Source organism: Puma concolor, chromosome A3 (genome assembly GCF_028749965.1).
Source record: "Puma concolor isolate L17-30 chromosome A3, mPumCon1.1.hap2, whole genome shotgun sequence".
In the NCBI taxonomy this organism is placed as follows: Eukaryota; Metazoa; Chordata; class Mammalia; order Carnivora; family Felidae; genus Puma; species Puma concolor.
In genome coordinates this window covers 25,747,584-25,759,797 of record NC_141669.1, presented here as the reverse complement: position 1 = coordinate 25,759,797, position 12,214 = coordinate 25,747,584, and the positions used below count along the sequence as shown (strand labels likewise).

At 45.9% G+C, this 12,214-nt stretch overlaps 1 protein-coding gene across 3 annotated transcripts in view; it reads left to right on the top strand.

The window, feature by feature from the left end:
• The first annotated feature begins 9,573 nt into the window (after positions 1-9,573).
• Positions 9,574-12,214, top strand: part of LOC112864113 (xanthine dehydrogenase/oxidase) — a 54,824-nt gene continuing 52,183 nt past the window's right edge. For 2 of the 3 annotated variants that reach the window (XM_086700307.1, XM_086700306.1), the window contains exon 1: positions 9,574-9,725. In XM_086700307.1, coding sequence (XP_086556433.1) covers positions 9,684-9,725 — 42 coding nt within the window. In that variant the 5' untranslated portion in view covers positions 9,574-9,683. The remainder of the gene's footprint in view (positions 9,726-12,214) is intronic. The other variant, XM_086700308.1, reaches the window with a different exon arrangement.

The window sequence follows — 12,214 nt, the reverse complement described above, 5'->3', positions numbered from 1 at the left end:
AATACCAATTATGCGTAAATTATTTCTCTTTAGTGCATCACTTAGTTCTCTAATTTTCCCCTCATACTCCTGGATTTTTTTTTAACTCTCTTTTTCTCAGCTTCCTCTTTTTCCATAATTTTATCTTCTAGTTCACCTATTCTCTCCTCTGCCTCTTTAATCAGAGACGTGGTCATCTCCATTTTATTTTGCAGTTCATTTATAGCATTTTTCAGCTCCTCCTCACTGTTCCTTAGTCCCTTGATCTCTGTAGCAATAGATTCTCTGCTGTCCTCTATACTGTTTTCAAGCCCAGCGATTAATTTTATGACTATTATTCTAAATTCACTTTCTGTTATATTGTTTAAATCGTTTTTGATCAGTTCGTTAGCTGTTGTTATTTCCTGGAGATTCTTTTGAGAGGAATTCTTCCGTTTCATCATTTTGGACAGAACTGCAGGACACTTCCCCTGTGCTGTCTTGAATAACTTGCATTGGTGTGCAGGGCCGCAGTCAGACCTGATGTCTGACCCCAGCCCACCGCTGGGGTCACAGTCAGACTGGTGTGTACCTTCTTTTCCCCTCTCCTAGGGGCAGGTTTCACTGTGGGGTGCCGTGGCCCGTCTGGGCTACTTGCACACTGCCAGGCTTGTGGTGCTGGGATCTGGTGTATTAGCTGGGGTGGATCAGCAAGGTGCACAGGAGTGGAAGGGGCAGGCTCAGCTTGCTTCTCTTTAGGTGATCCGCTTTGGGAGGGGCCCTGCAGCAGCTGGAGGGAGTCAGACCCGCCGCAGGAGGGATGGATCCGCAGAAGCACAGCGTTGGGTGTTTGTGTGGTGCAAGCGAGTTCCCTGACAGGAACTGGTTCCCTTTGGGATTTTGGCTGGGGGATGGGCGAGGGAGGTGGCGCTGGCGAGCGCCTTTGTTCCCCACCAAGCTGAGCTCTGTCGTCCGGGGCTCAGCAACTCTCCCTCCCATTGTCCTCTAGCCTTCCCGCTCTCCGAGCAGAGCTGTTACCTTATAACCTTCCAGATGTTAAGTCCTGCTTGCTGTCAGAACACACTCCATCTGGCCACTCCGCATTAGCAAGCAAGACTCAGGGGTTCTCCTTGGCCGGCGGGCTGCCCCTCCACCCTGGCTCCCTCCCGCCAGTCCGTGTAGTGCGCACCGCCTCTCCGCCCTTCCTACCCTCTTCCGTGGGCCTCTCATCTGCGCTTGGCTCCAGAGAATCTGTTCTCTCGCTTGCTCTCTCTCTCTCTCTCTCTATATATATATATATATTTTTTTTTTTTTCATCTTTTCTCCCCTCAGAGAGTCCCCCTTAAAATTTCTTGCAGGGCTGGTTTGGTGGTCACATGGTCGTTTAAGTTTGGTTTGTCTGGGAAACTTTTTATCTCTCCTTCTATTTTGAATGACCGCCTTTCTGGATAAAGAATTCTTGGCTGCATATTTTTCTGATTCAGCACACTGAATATATCCTGCTACTCCTTTCTGGCCAGCCAAGTTTCTTTGGATAGGACTGCTGCAAGCCTGATCTGTCTTCCCTTGTAGGTTAGGGACTTTTTTTCCCTTGATGCTTTCATGATTCTCTCCTTGCCTGAGTATTTTGTGAATTTGACTATGATATGCCTTGTGGATGGTCGGTTTTTGTTGAATCTAATGGGGGTCCTCTGTGCTTCCTGGATTTCGATGTCTCTGTCTATCCCCAGGTTAGGAAAGTGTTTCGCTATGATTTGCTCACATAACCCTTCCACCTCTATTTCTCTCTCTTCCTCTTCTGGGACCCCTATGATTCTGATGTTGTTCCTTTTTAATGAGTCACTGATTTCTCCAATTCTTAAATAGTGCTCTTTTGCCTTAATCTCCCTCTTTTTTTCTGCTTCGTTATTCTCTATAAATTTGTCCTCTCTATCGCTGATTCTCTGTTCTGTCTCATCCATCCTTGCCGCTTGCAATCTGTGATTGCAAGTCAGTTGTAGCATTTTTAATTTCATTCTGGCTATTTTTTACTTCTTTTATCTCTGCAGAAGGGATTTGAATCTATTTTCAACTCCAGCTAGTATTCTTATTATCGTGATTCTAAATTCTGGTTTAGACATCTTGCTTGTATCTGTGTTGGTTAAATCCCTGGCTGTCTTTTCTTTGTGCTTTTTATTTTGGGGTGAATTCCTTAATTTCGTCATTTTGAAGGGAGAAAAGGAATTAATGAGGTAGAAAAATTGAAATTAAAAATATGAAAATTAAAAAATATTAATATTAAAAATTAAACACACACACACAAAAGGAATAGATGATGCTAGATCCTAGGTGTGCTTTGGTCTGTGTGTTGAAAGTGGTTTGACAGATTAGAGAAAAAAAAAAAGAAAAAAAACGGGGGGTGGGGGAAAAAAAGGAAATCATTTGAGAATTTGAAAAAATGAATACACTGAAGTAGACTAAAATGAGATGATGGGGGTAAAATAGAATTTGAAAAAATATACACAAAAGTAAAGAATATAGTAGAAAAAAATAAAGGAAAATATTTTTGATAAAAATTAAAAAGAAATATGAATTTTTTCATTGTCTGTTTTTAAGAAAAAAGAAAAGAAACAAAAAAGAGAAAAAAGATAAGAAAAAAGGAAAAAAAATAATTTGAAAATTTGAAAAAGTGAATACACTGGAGTAGACAAAATAAAATTAGTAAGATCGAATTTAAAAAATTACATAAAAGCAAAAAATATAGTAAGAAAAATTAAATAAAAATATTTTTAAAAAGGATTGAAAGTAAAAATGAAGTTTTTCTCTTCCTGCATTCAAGAAAAAGAAAAGAATTTAAAAGAGAGAATGGAAAAAGAAAAAACAATTGAATAGATGAACCTGCTAACAGATTGAAGTAGGACTGAAATTGCTTCATTTCCCCTAGAGGTGAGTCCATGTAGCTCTTTATATTCCATAAATTAGCCAGTGGTGAGGCTTGTGTTCTTGAAGAGCCAAGTTGGCCCAGTGGGCGGGGCTCGGTGTAACAGCTCCACTCTCCACTAGATGGCGCTGCTAGCCTACCGGGTGATTTGTTGTGGCGCTCATAGGTGCCTATGTGCATGCGCGGGCACGGCGACAATGGCGCCCTCCAGCTAGTCTGTTCTCCTGTATCAGCAATCGCGCACCGTCCTCTCTCTTAAGCTCTCGTCACTCCCCGCTTTTTCACTGTCTGTAACCAGGCCCCAGGCAGTACCTCTCTCCCAAGTTTTGTCTCAGAGGCGGCTGTTTTCCCCGGCCCTTTACTTCCGAAGGACTGCGGCTTTGACCCGTTCCCCCCCCTGTGGGAGGGTCTCCCTGAACAATGGCCGAATGAGCAATGGCCCAATGCCGGCTGCACCCAGGAACGCCCGCTGGACCCTGCTGTTGCCGGTGTCCCGAGACTGCGGCCAGGGACCACCCACCCCAGAAAAGATTCGCGAGATAGTGTAGCAGCAGCGTTTCAAGGATTATGGAAAATCACAACGCACATCTGGCACCAGGTTTCACCCTTAATGACCTTGTTCCAGCACCAGCGAATGTGGCCGTTCTCTGGGGTCTTGCTGGGCCCAGGTTGTCTCACAGCCGCTACCAAATGTCCTTCCAGCCATGGAACTGCTCTTCCCCTTGTGGCCCAAGAACCTCCCACACCCCACTCTGCTCCTGGGGATTTGCCCTTCCCACCAGAGCACCACCAGGTATCGAGCTGCAAAGGTGCACTCTGAGCTCCTCTTGTTTACAGTCTTAATGGCATTTAATCCCTCTCCTTTCTCCTTTCTCCCTTTTTAGTTCAGTCCCTGCGGCTGTTCCCAAGTTTCCGCTTTCTCTCCAGCTGCTTTCAGGGGTGGGGGGAGGTGCTTTTCTTCTATTCTCCCTCCCCTGTCTCTGTCCTCTCCCTGCACAGAAAAGCACCTCCTACCCTCAGAGGTTTCTCTCTCCCCCAGTTCACCTCTCTGCGCCGTATACCTCCTGAATTCTGTGGTTCGGGGTGTGCAGATTGTTGTGTTAATCCTCAGATCAGTTTTCTAGGTGTGCAGGATGGTTTAGTGTTGGTCTGGCTGTATATCATGGACGCGAGACACACAAAAAACTTCCATGCTGTTTCGCCATCTTGGCTCCTCCTACCCTGATTTTTTTTAAGCACTTGGGCTAACTGGAAGTTCTGCCATTTTCAGTGTGTGACTTCCAAGGTCACCCTGGGCATTGACATTAGTGATCAGACAGTGGGAGAGAGAGAGAGAGTGGGAGCCAGGATACTGTGAACACCACATTCGCCCATATTATATTCATGAGAACCCAGTCATAGGGCTGCCTCGCATATAAGGGGATGGGAAATGGTGAGTGATCTCCCAGCAGAAACTCTTCATTAGAGAAGGAGGGCATGAATATTTGGTGAAAAGGTAGACATGTCTGCCATACTTACATTCTCTTGGGTGCAGAGAGAATAGGGTGCAGACAATAAACACGTAAGTGGGTACATTGTATAGTATTTCAGATGATAATAAGGAAAACAAGTCAGGTGAGAGGAATAGGAGGTGCAAACAAATTGTGAAAATAATTTTCCTACATGGCTACTCACTGGGCCATATTGTCTGCAGAGCAAATGTGAGTTGATCCTTTGCATGAGCTACAACTAAGGACTCCTTCCTGCGTTGTGCTGGAGCGCTCAGATTGGAAAGAGAGACCTTACATTCTGTCCAGACAAGCCCATATTGTCCTCGCCACAAATGCCCCCAGGGTTACAGAGTTTATTGAGTACAAAAGACGTTATCAAAACACATAACAGATGCAGACAGATAAAGTGGGTTTAAATTGCTTCTGGGCTTTTTCTATTCCTTGAGCTTTTGTGTGCCTGCAGTAACTGGCCTAGGGTGAAATTCAGAAGCTTTAGTTTTGACTCAGTTCCTTTTTCAATAATGCCAACTTCTTGATTCTAGAAGGATCTACTTCCCAGATGTGTGTAGAATATCAAGGGTTGATTTCCTCCAAAGTAATAAAGGATGACTTGTTGCTGACGAATACTAGCTGGTTACCTAATATCAACAATAGAAGGTTAGTTGGAAAGGAGCTAGGAAGGAACTGAATGTTGCTAATAACATGGAAGAAAGTTCTGTTATTCAATAAGAGTCAGGGGACCTAGTGGGCATTATGCTAAGTGAGAAAAGTCAGACTGAGAAAGCCAAATACCATATGACTTCAGTTATATGGGGAATCTAAAGAAACAAAAGAAGTGAACAAACACACACAAATCAGAATCGGATCTATCCATACAGAGACCTGCTGGTTGCCAGGGGGAGGGCGGTAGAGGGATGGGCAAACGGGTGAAGGGGTGTGGGAAGTGCGGGCTTCTAGTTATGGAACGAATAAGTGATGCGGATGACAAGTACAGCATAGGGAATGTAGTCAATGATATCGTAATAGTGTCGTATGGTGGCAGAAGGGAGCTACGCCTGTGGTGAGCACAGCACAATATACAGAGGCATTTAATACCTACGTTATACGGTTGAAACCAATGTAATCTGTGCCAACTATACTAAAAAATCTAATGAATCAAGAAAAAAGTCAGGGGCTTAGACATTTCTGAAAATACACCCTATGCCTTGCATTGTGGGCTCATCCAATAAGCATTTATTGATCCTTCTTGCACACCTGGCAGTACACTAGGCCCCGGCGACACAGCAGTGACGCAGTTCTGCTCCCCACCCAGGGCTCACCACCCAGGCATGGAAGACACTTCAGCCACCAGCAGGCTGGATTCCAGCTGCACTGAGAATGCCACGCTGACAGTCCTACGTGTATGCTCCACGTTAGGGGAGAACCGTCCAAGAGATGATTTCTCTGCTGGGGAGTGGGTAACAGACAAGCGTGCTATGGCATTATTGGCAAGTCAACCTCTTTGCCCCTCATCTTCTTTGGAAAGAGGAGATAATAATAACTTCCCTGCTCATCTTGCAGGGCTGCTATAAAGATCAAATGAAATCATAATACACTATTCAGGTGTCAAGAATGTGATTAGGGCTGGATAACAATCTAGATGTCTGGGAGCACACGGGAAGGCAGGTCCTGCACAGCGATGTTCCGGGAACATAGCAAAATCTTGAATCCAGCATGAGCATATCTAAGAGGGAGACCAGTCTTAGGAAAGAAACAAAAAACAAAAACAAACTTCATAAAAGAAACCCACCTCACCCCTGCAAAAAAAACAAAAACAAAAACAAAAAAAACCCGAGCAATGGAATATTTTGAAAGAAAAGTGATTTTTTTTTCTTATCATTTATTTGCTATTGAGAGACAGAGAGAGACAAAGCATGAGCATGGGAAGAGCAGAGAGAGGAGGAGACACAGAATCTGAAGCAGGCTCCAGGTTCTGTGCTGTTAGCATAGAGCCTGACATGGGGCTCGAACCCACCACCCACAAGATCATGACCTGAGATGAAGTTGGATGCTTAACCGACTGAGACACCCAGGTACCCCTGTTTTTTTCTTTTCAAGTGAAGTTTGTCGAAAGTGAAAAAAAAAAAACAAAACAAAAACAGAAAATGCCCTAAAGTACAGATCAAAATGCAAATTCAGGTGTGAAGCAAAGAAGGGAGCCTCAACAGAGTGAGGCAGCCCAGGCTGGTTCAGGACTGGCAGGAGGACTTCTGCAGGCATCAGGACCTGCCCAGATGTGTGCGTGCCCTGCCTGCCGGAGCACCCCTCCAAAGTAATAGAGGCTGGACAGCTGTTGTCTGGCTCTGATCAGACCTCCAGAGAATATTCCAAAAGTTCTCCTGAGTTGCTTTTCCTCCAGGGGGTGCTTGGACCCAAGGGAGCTCGCTGTTCCAGAAATAAGGACTTCTCTCGGCAGTGTTTTCATTCTTCACTCTAGTGATTTCCCACAAGTGTTGTTCCAGAAGGGAAGATGCTTCTGTTCAGGGGGCCTCGGGACTCATTTGGCTTTTCTGTGAACTTTGAGACTTCACGTGCCCACACAGTATCTATTATAAACCAACGCATTCCTTAGGGAAAACAGGGTAAGTTCACATAGTGTAAGCCATAGTGGCCCTATCTCAAGCCCTGAGATCCCATTCATTCAGCCCAAATTTAAGAATTCATCCCAACATGGAAAGCATATACAGAAATTCTTCAGCTGGGGGGTAGGTGGGGGGCGGGGAGGAAATGCTTACTTTTGACTGTTTTCTTCTAATTTGTGACATGTTGAAAACTTACAGAGAAGGAAATGGTCCTTGTTTTCTGTTGGATAATGAGCAAGGGTACAAAGTCAAAGTTTTACCAAATCTCAGTATTCCCGAGATAAAACAGTTACTACAGTTAGTACAGAAATAAAATCTGAATGACAACAAAGGCCATTATTAAACATTTATTTCTCTTTTGTTTTTTTAATGCTCACAGTAACCAAGGAATTTCACGTCTAGACTAGAGAAAGAGGCTGAAGGTCAGCTGCCTAACCTGGGTCTCATTTAATTCTTACTAGAGGGGATTCTTACAAAGTAGACAGTCACCCCCATTTCACAGATGAGATTGAGATCAAGAGAGTGATTTTTGCCAAAGGTCACACAGCAGTTCTAGAGCCATTAGTTAAGCCTGACTACCCAACCCTCAACACTGAGCTCTTTCCTCTGCCCCCCACCTTCACCTTGAGAGTCTCCTGGGGCTTTGGCTGCAGTCTAGCCTGGAGGAAGTGGAACCCTTGCAAAACTGGTTGGATCAGTGGATGGAGGAAAAGCCTGTCAACCACAGAGATGTGAGTGTGGTCAGGGAATATTGCCCTATTTTGAAATACCACTCAGACTCAGTCCTTCTACCTCTCCCCACCTCCTTCCTCCTTCTTCCTTTTGGAGCACTTCTCAATCTTGCCTCTATTGACATTTAAAGACCAGATAGTTCTTTGTTGTGTGTGTGTGTGTGTGTGTGTGTGTGTGGCGGGGGGGGGGGGTGCTGTCCTCTGCATTGCAGGGTGTTTAGTAGCATCCCATTTTTAACGTTTTTTTTTTTTTTAATTTATTTTTGAGACAGAGGGAGACAGAGCATGAATGGGGGAGGGTCAGAGAGAGGAAGACACAGAATCTGAAACAGGCTCCAGGCTCTGAGCTGTCAGCACAGAGTCCGACGCGGGGCTTGAACTCACGGACCGTAAGATCATGACCTGAGCCGAAGTCGGCCGCTTAACCGACTGAGCCACCCAGGCGCCCCCCCAGTCCCCAGTTTCTTATCCACTAGATGCCAGTAGCACCTCTCAGTCATGGTAAGGACATGGGAATATCTCCTCCCGCCAACCCCCCAGTTAAGAACCATTGTTTTATGGTGACCGGTCATCCCACTTTGTCCTGGACTGAGAGGTTGGTCCCAGTATCACTGTTTAAAGCAGGATAGTGGGGACCAAAAAGGGACGCTTGGTCACCCTACAAGTGAGATTTCATCTCCTGCTTAAATAAAGTCTGCGGAGCAAGAGGGCATTGTGTTGACAATGTCCTGGCAATCTGCGGTTTCAGTGAGCTGTTGCTACACGGACTACTTCTGCCTGATCCTCCTTTCTTCCTCCAGGTAGCCTGCGAGGGGCTCAGGGGAAGTGACCTCCTTCAGAGAGGCTGGCTGAGTGGCCACGTGCGTTGTTAGAGGACTGAAGAAGACGGGCGGGAACACTCGTGTGTGTGCACGTGTGTGAGCTGGGAGGCACAGGTGGGTGCTGACCACAGAGAGCCTATGGCGCTGCCCAGGTGGGTGACGTTCAGGTGTGTTCACACCAGAAATTCATACTGGATGGGAGAAGGCTTTCAGCTCTGTGTTAAGTTGGCCTGTGCCTCTATGGTGTGGCTGTTTTAACTTATTGATATCGGTATTGGTTTATTGTTGATATTTTGAAATATTCTTAGGAGTTACTCTGGGAGCCAATGAGAGGCCTTTCCCTGAGAGAAATAAACAAAAGAAAAACTTCAAAAATGGTTTGTTATCAGGATGATTTTTGTTGTGCTGTTGAGAATACAGGTGCAATAGTTGGAAATATTTGGGTTCTTGGCAAACTTACCAAGTACTACTAAAACGTATCATTTGCCTCTCAGGCACTCAGCTCTTGGGGTCATGCATATACCCATTTACAGGATGAAACCAGCTGAGTTCTGAGGACGACAATGCTGAGGTCCAATGCTAGGTTTTGTTTCTGGATCACTGGGCTCCGTGGCTTGTGACCCCTGTGGTCCTCCAGGCTGTGGGAGAATGAGTCCTTTGTCTAAGTGCTGAGTCTGGGTTGCTGTAAACCTGAATGGTAAAATGACAAGTGTGGACGTGGAGGGTGTGGGTCATTTCTACTGCCGTGGCTCTGCGCATGGCCTTTCTTCCTTCTGTGGCTGCAGCAGAGGGGAGAAGAAGCAGGTTCCATGAGGGCAGTGCTAATGACAGCAGGTCACCTGGCGGCAAGGCCCTCCCCTCCCCGGTTTCTGCAAGGGCCTTCCACTGTGCTCTTTGACACAGGTGTGGGGAGGGCGATTTACCAGGTAGGAGTGTTTGCATTTTTCTTGATTATGTAAACCGGTCGCTTTTGCCAAGAACACCCTGTGCCCTGAGGCTCTAGGCTGGTTTCTTCCCATTGGCTGGCCAGGTTTCATTTTATTGGGAGGTGTAGTTTCCAAGTTGTTAAGTGGCCATACCTGCTGGTGCCTCTTGGGAGCAAAGCACCTGGAGGCAGGGGGCCCACACCCCATCCCGTAACAATGACAGCGGATGAGTTGGTTTTCTTTGTGAATGGCAAAAAGGTAAGATCAAGCTGGCCTTTGGTCTGGCTTCCCCGCTCCGCTGAATGCAAGTTTGTCCTTTGGAAGAGGCCTGTTCTCTCTCTCCTATTCTCTTTCTCTCTCTCCCTCCAAAGCCTTGCTGCATTTGGGGTAACACTGGGGAGAGAAAACCTTCTCAGAGCTAGAACACAGTCAAAATACTCCAGGGGCAAAGGAGTGGGGGGGGGGAGGCAGGCGAGAAGAGCGGTCTGAGTTGCCAGCGACTCTGCAGCAGCAGAGACCCTGGCACAAAGCCGGAAAAGGGCACAGGGTCCTGGGTGGGACTGGAGGTCACCCACCACGCCTCGGTCTTTGTGTTTATTCCAACACATCCTGAGGCTTTCGTTCTTGTCTTTACTGAGAGGAGCAGGAACTTGTTTTCTTGCTAATACCAGGATAGAAGATGTTCGTAGCCTTTGATTCAGATATTTCACATAGGTAAATGTGACATCTAACTTGTGAGGACATTTACTGACATCTTGTGGCAAGCCACAGTTTTTTGGGTTTTTTTTCCTCCCCGTAAGGGGCATGTTTCTCTCCCTCTCTCTCCCCCCATTGCAATAAATGTTTCTAGTCTCTTACTTTGATAAAATTGCCCCCCTGATGACCTCCATTGGTGCATAGGGACGTGGGGAAGGTAGGGGTTGTGGAGCAGAGGGGGCCTTATGATGTGGGTACCAGTCTTCCAGGCACAGCAAGGCTATGAATCTTTGCCACTTTCACTGCAGGTGAGGGGTGGGGGGGTATAAGCATGTGCCTAGTCCCATCCCCTTGCCCCCCACCACCGCTGGGGTACCCTGGTCTGCTCCGGAAACCCAGTAGGGAATGAGAGGGACAGTAAAAGGACAGCCATAGTTTTATCTTGTAAAAGGCCATGTGGATGGTGTGAGTGATGAATGTGTCCAAGGTGCCCAACCCCCTCCAAACAAGGGTAGTTTTATCTGTTTTGCTCTATTGGCACTTTTGAGTTGAGAGATTGGGTGACCTTTGAGGTAATTTTCAAGAACGAAAATGTACTTCACAGGGCGGGTAGTGGTTAAATTGTCAGGATGTGTTTGCGTGACTAGCAAGGGTATTGCGTGAGCCATGGCAACATCCCTGCTCTGAAGACCGTCGGATTCAGTTTGAGTGGTGCCACCAGGAGGCACTGAGGATGAGGTCAGCCGTGTTCTTCCGGGCTTGGTGTGTCTCTCCCTGTAGATTTCTTTTCAGGACTGGCATCTGGCAGCTAGCCATGGGGCACGGCAAACTTCCCTGCTGACGCTTGTGAGACTTTGGCATCTGACATTTCCAACAACTTTGTTGCACTCAGCGGTTGCATTCGAGAGTGTCAAGAAACAGTAGAGTTGGCTTTCTGGAAGGGTTACCCGCACAAAGCGTCTTCTGGGGAATTTTTCTAGTCAATGTTTGCGAGTGAGCACCTGTTTTCAGTGACTTCCAAGGCCATGTCTTACTCTAAGATTCTATTATTTGGTATGCCATCAGTTTGTGTGTGACAGGACAAGATTCTGCTCTTCTTTAGGGATGAGTAAATCCATAATTCATGAGAAGATCCTCTGAGTCTGTGAAACTATCTTGATCATCAACCTTTCACCCACTAGTTTTAGCTCCCATTGATGTTTCTTGACTTGGTCAGTTATTGTGCCGATTGCAAGATTAGGCTAACTGTATTCATTAGTTGGAACTCTTCTGTCAGAAAGAACTTTCTTTCTCTCCAGTCTGTTTATTTATCAGTTACCACTTTGGACTTGTAATTTTAGTTTTATTTAATGGTTTATAATCCATTAGAGCTATTATTTGTTTTGATGCTTAAATTTTATCAGAGCAATCTGCTGAACCCAGCATTTCCTAAGCTCATATCCCCACGAAGCGTTTGTCCTTCAGAATGCCCACTGGCGTCCTGTTGAGAGAGGATTCTGTGGAGTTTACCGGAGCAACCCTGTAGCCATGCTGTGAGGTGGCACAGCCATTCTCTGTAGGAATTCAAGGAAGGTTGGACCAAGTGTGCCTGGAGTGATATAAAAAGTCTTTGCCGGAGAGGTTTCACTATAGTATAAAGACTATATTGTCAGGAGAGTAGAAGAAGAAAAGGCTGAAATGAAGATTAGTAACATAATGGAAAAAGGCCTTGGAAGACAGTCTAAGGAACTTGGATGTTATCTTGAACACATGGGAACGCACAGAAGGCACGGAACAGGGGGCAGATGTGAAGAAAGCCGAGTTGGACGATAAACAGAAGCTACAATTTGGGGGGAAGTGGTAAGCTAAGAGGCTTCTTCCTGCAGGAAAGGAGGCAGGGATCTTTATTTGTGTGTTTATGACTTCTCTGAGAGAAAAGAAATAACTCCTTGTGTGCACCTTGTAACCAGGAGTTTGGACAAACTGGATCTGTGGGGTGTGATAAAAGAAAGCTAATTTGTTTTTCTACTTTCCTTTAAACTTTCTTCAAGGGGCAAATTCTGTCAGTTTTA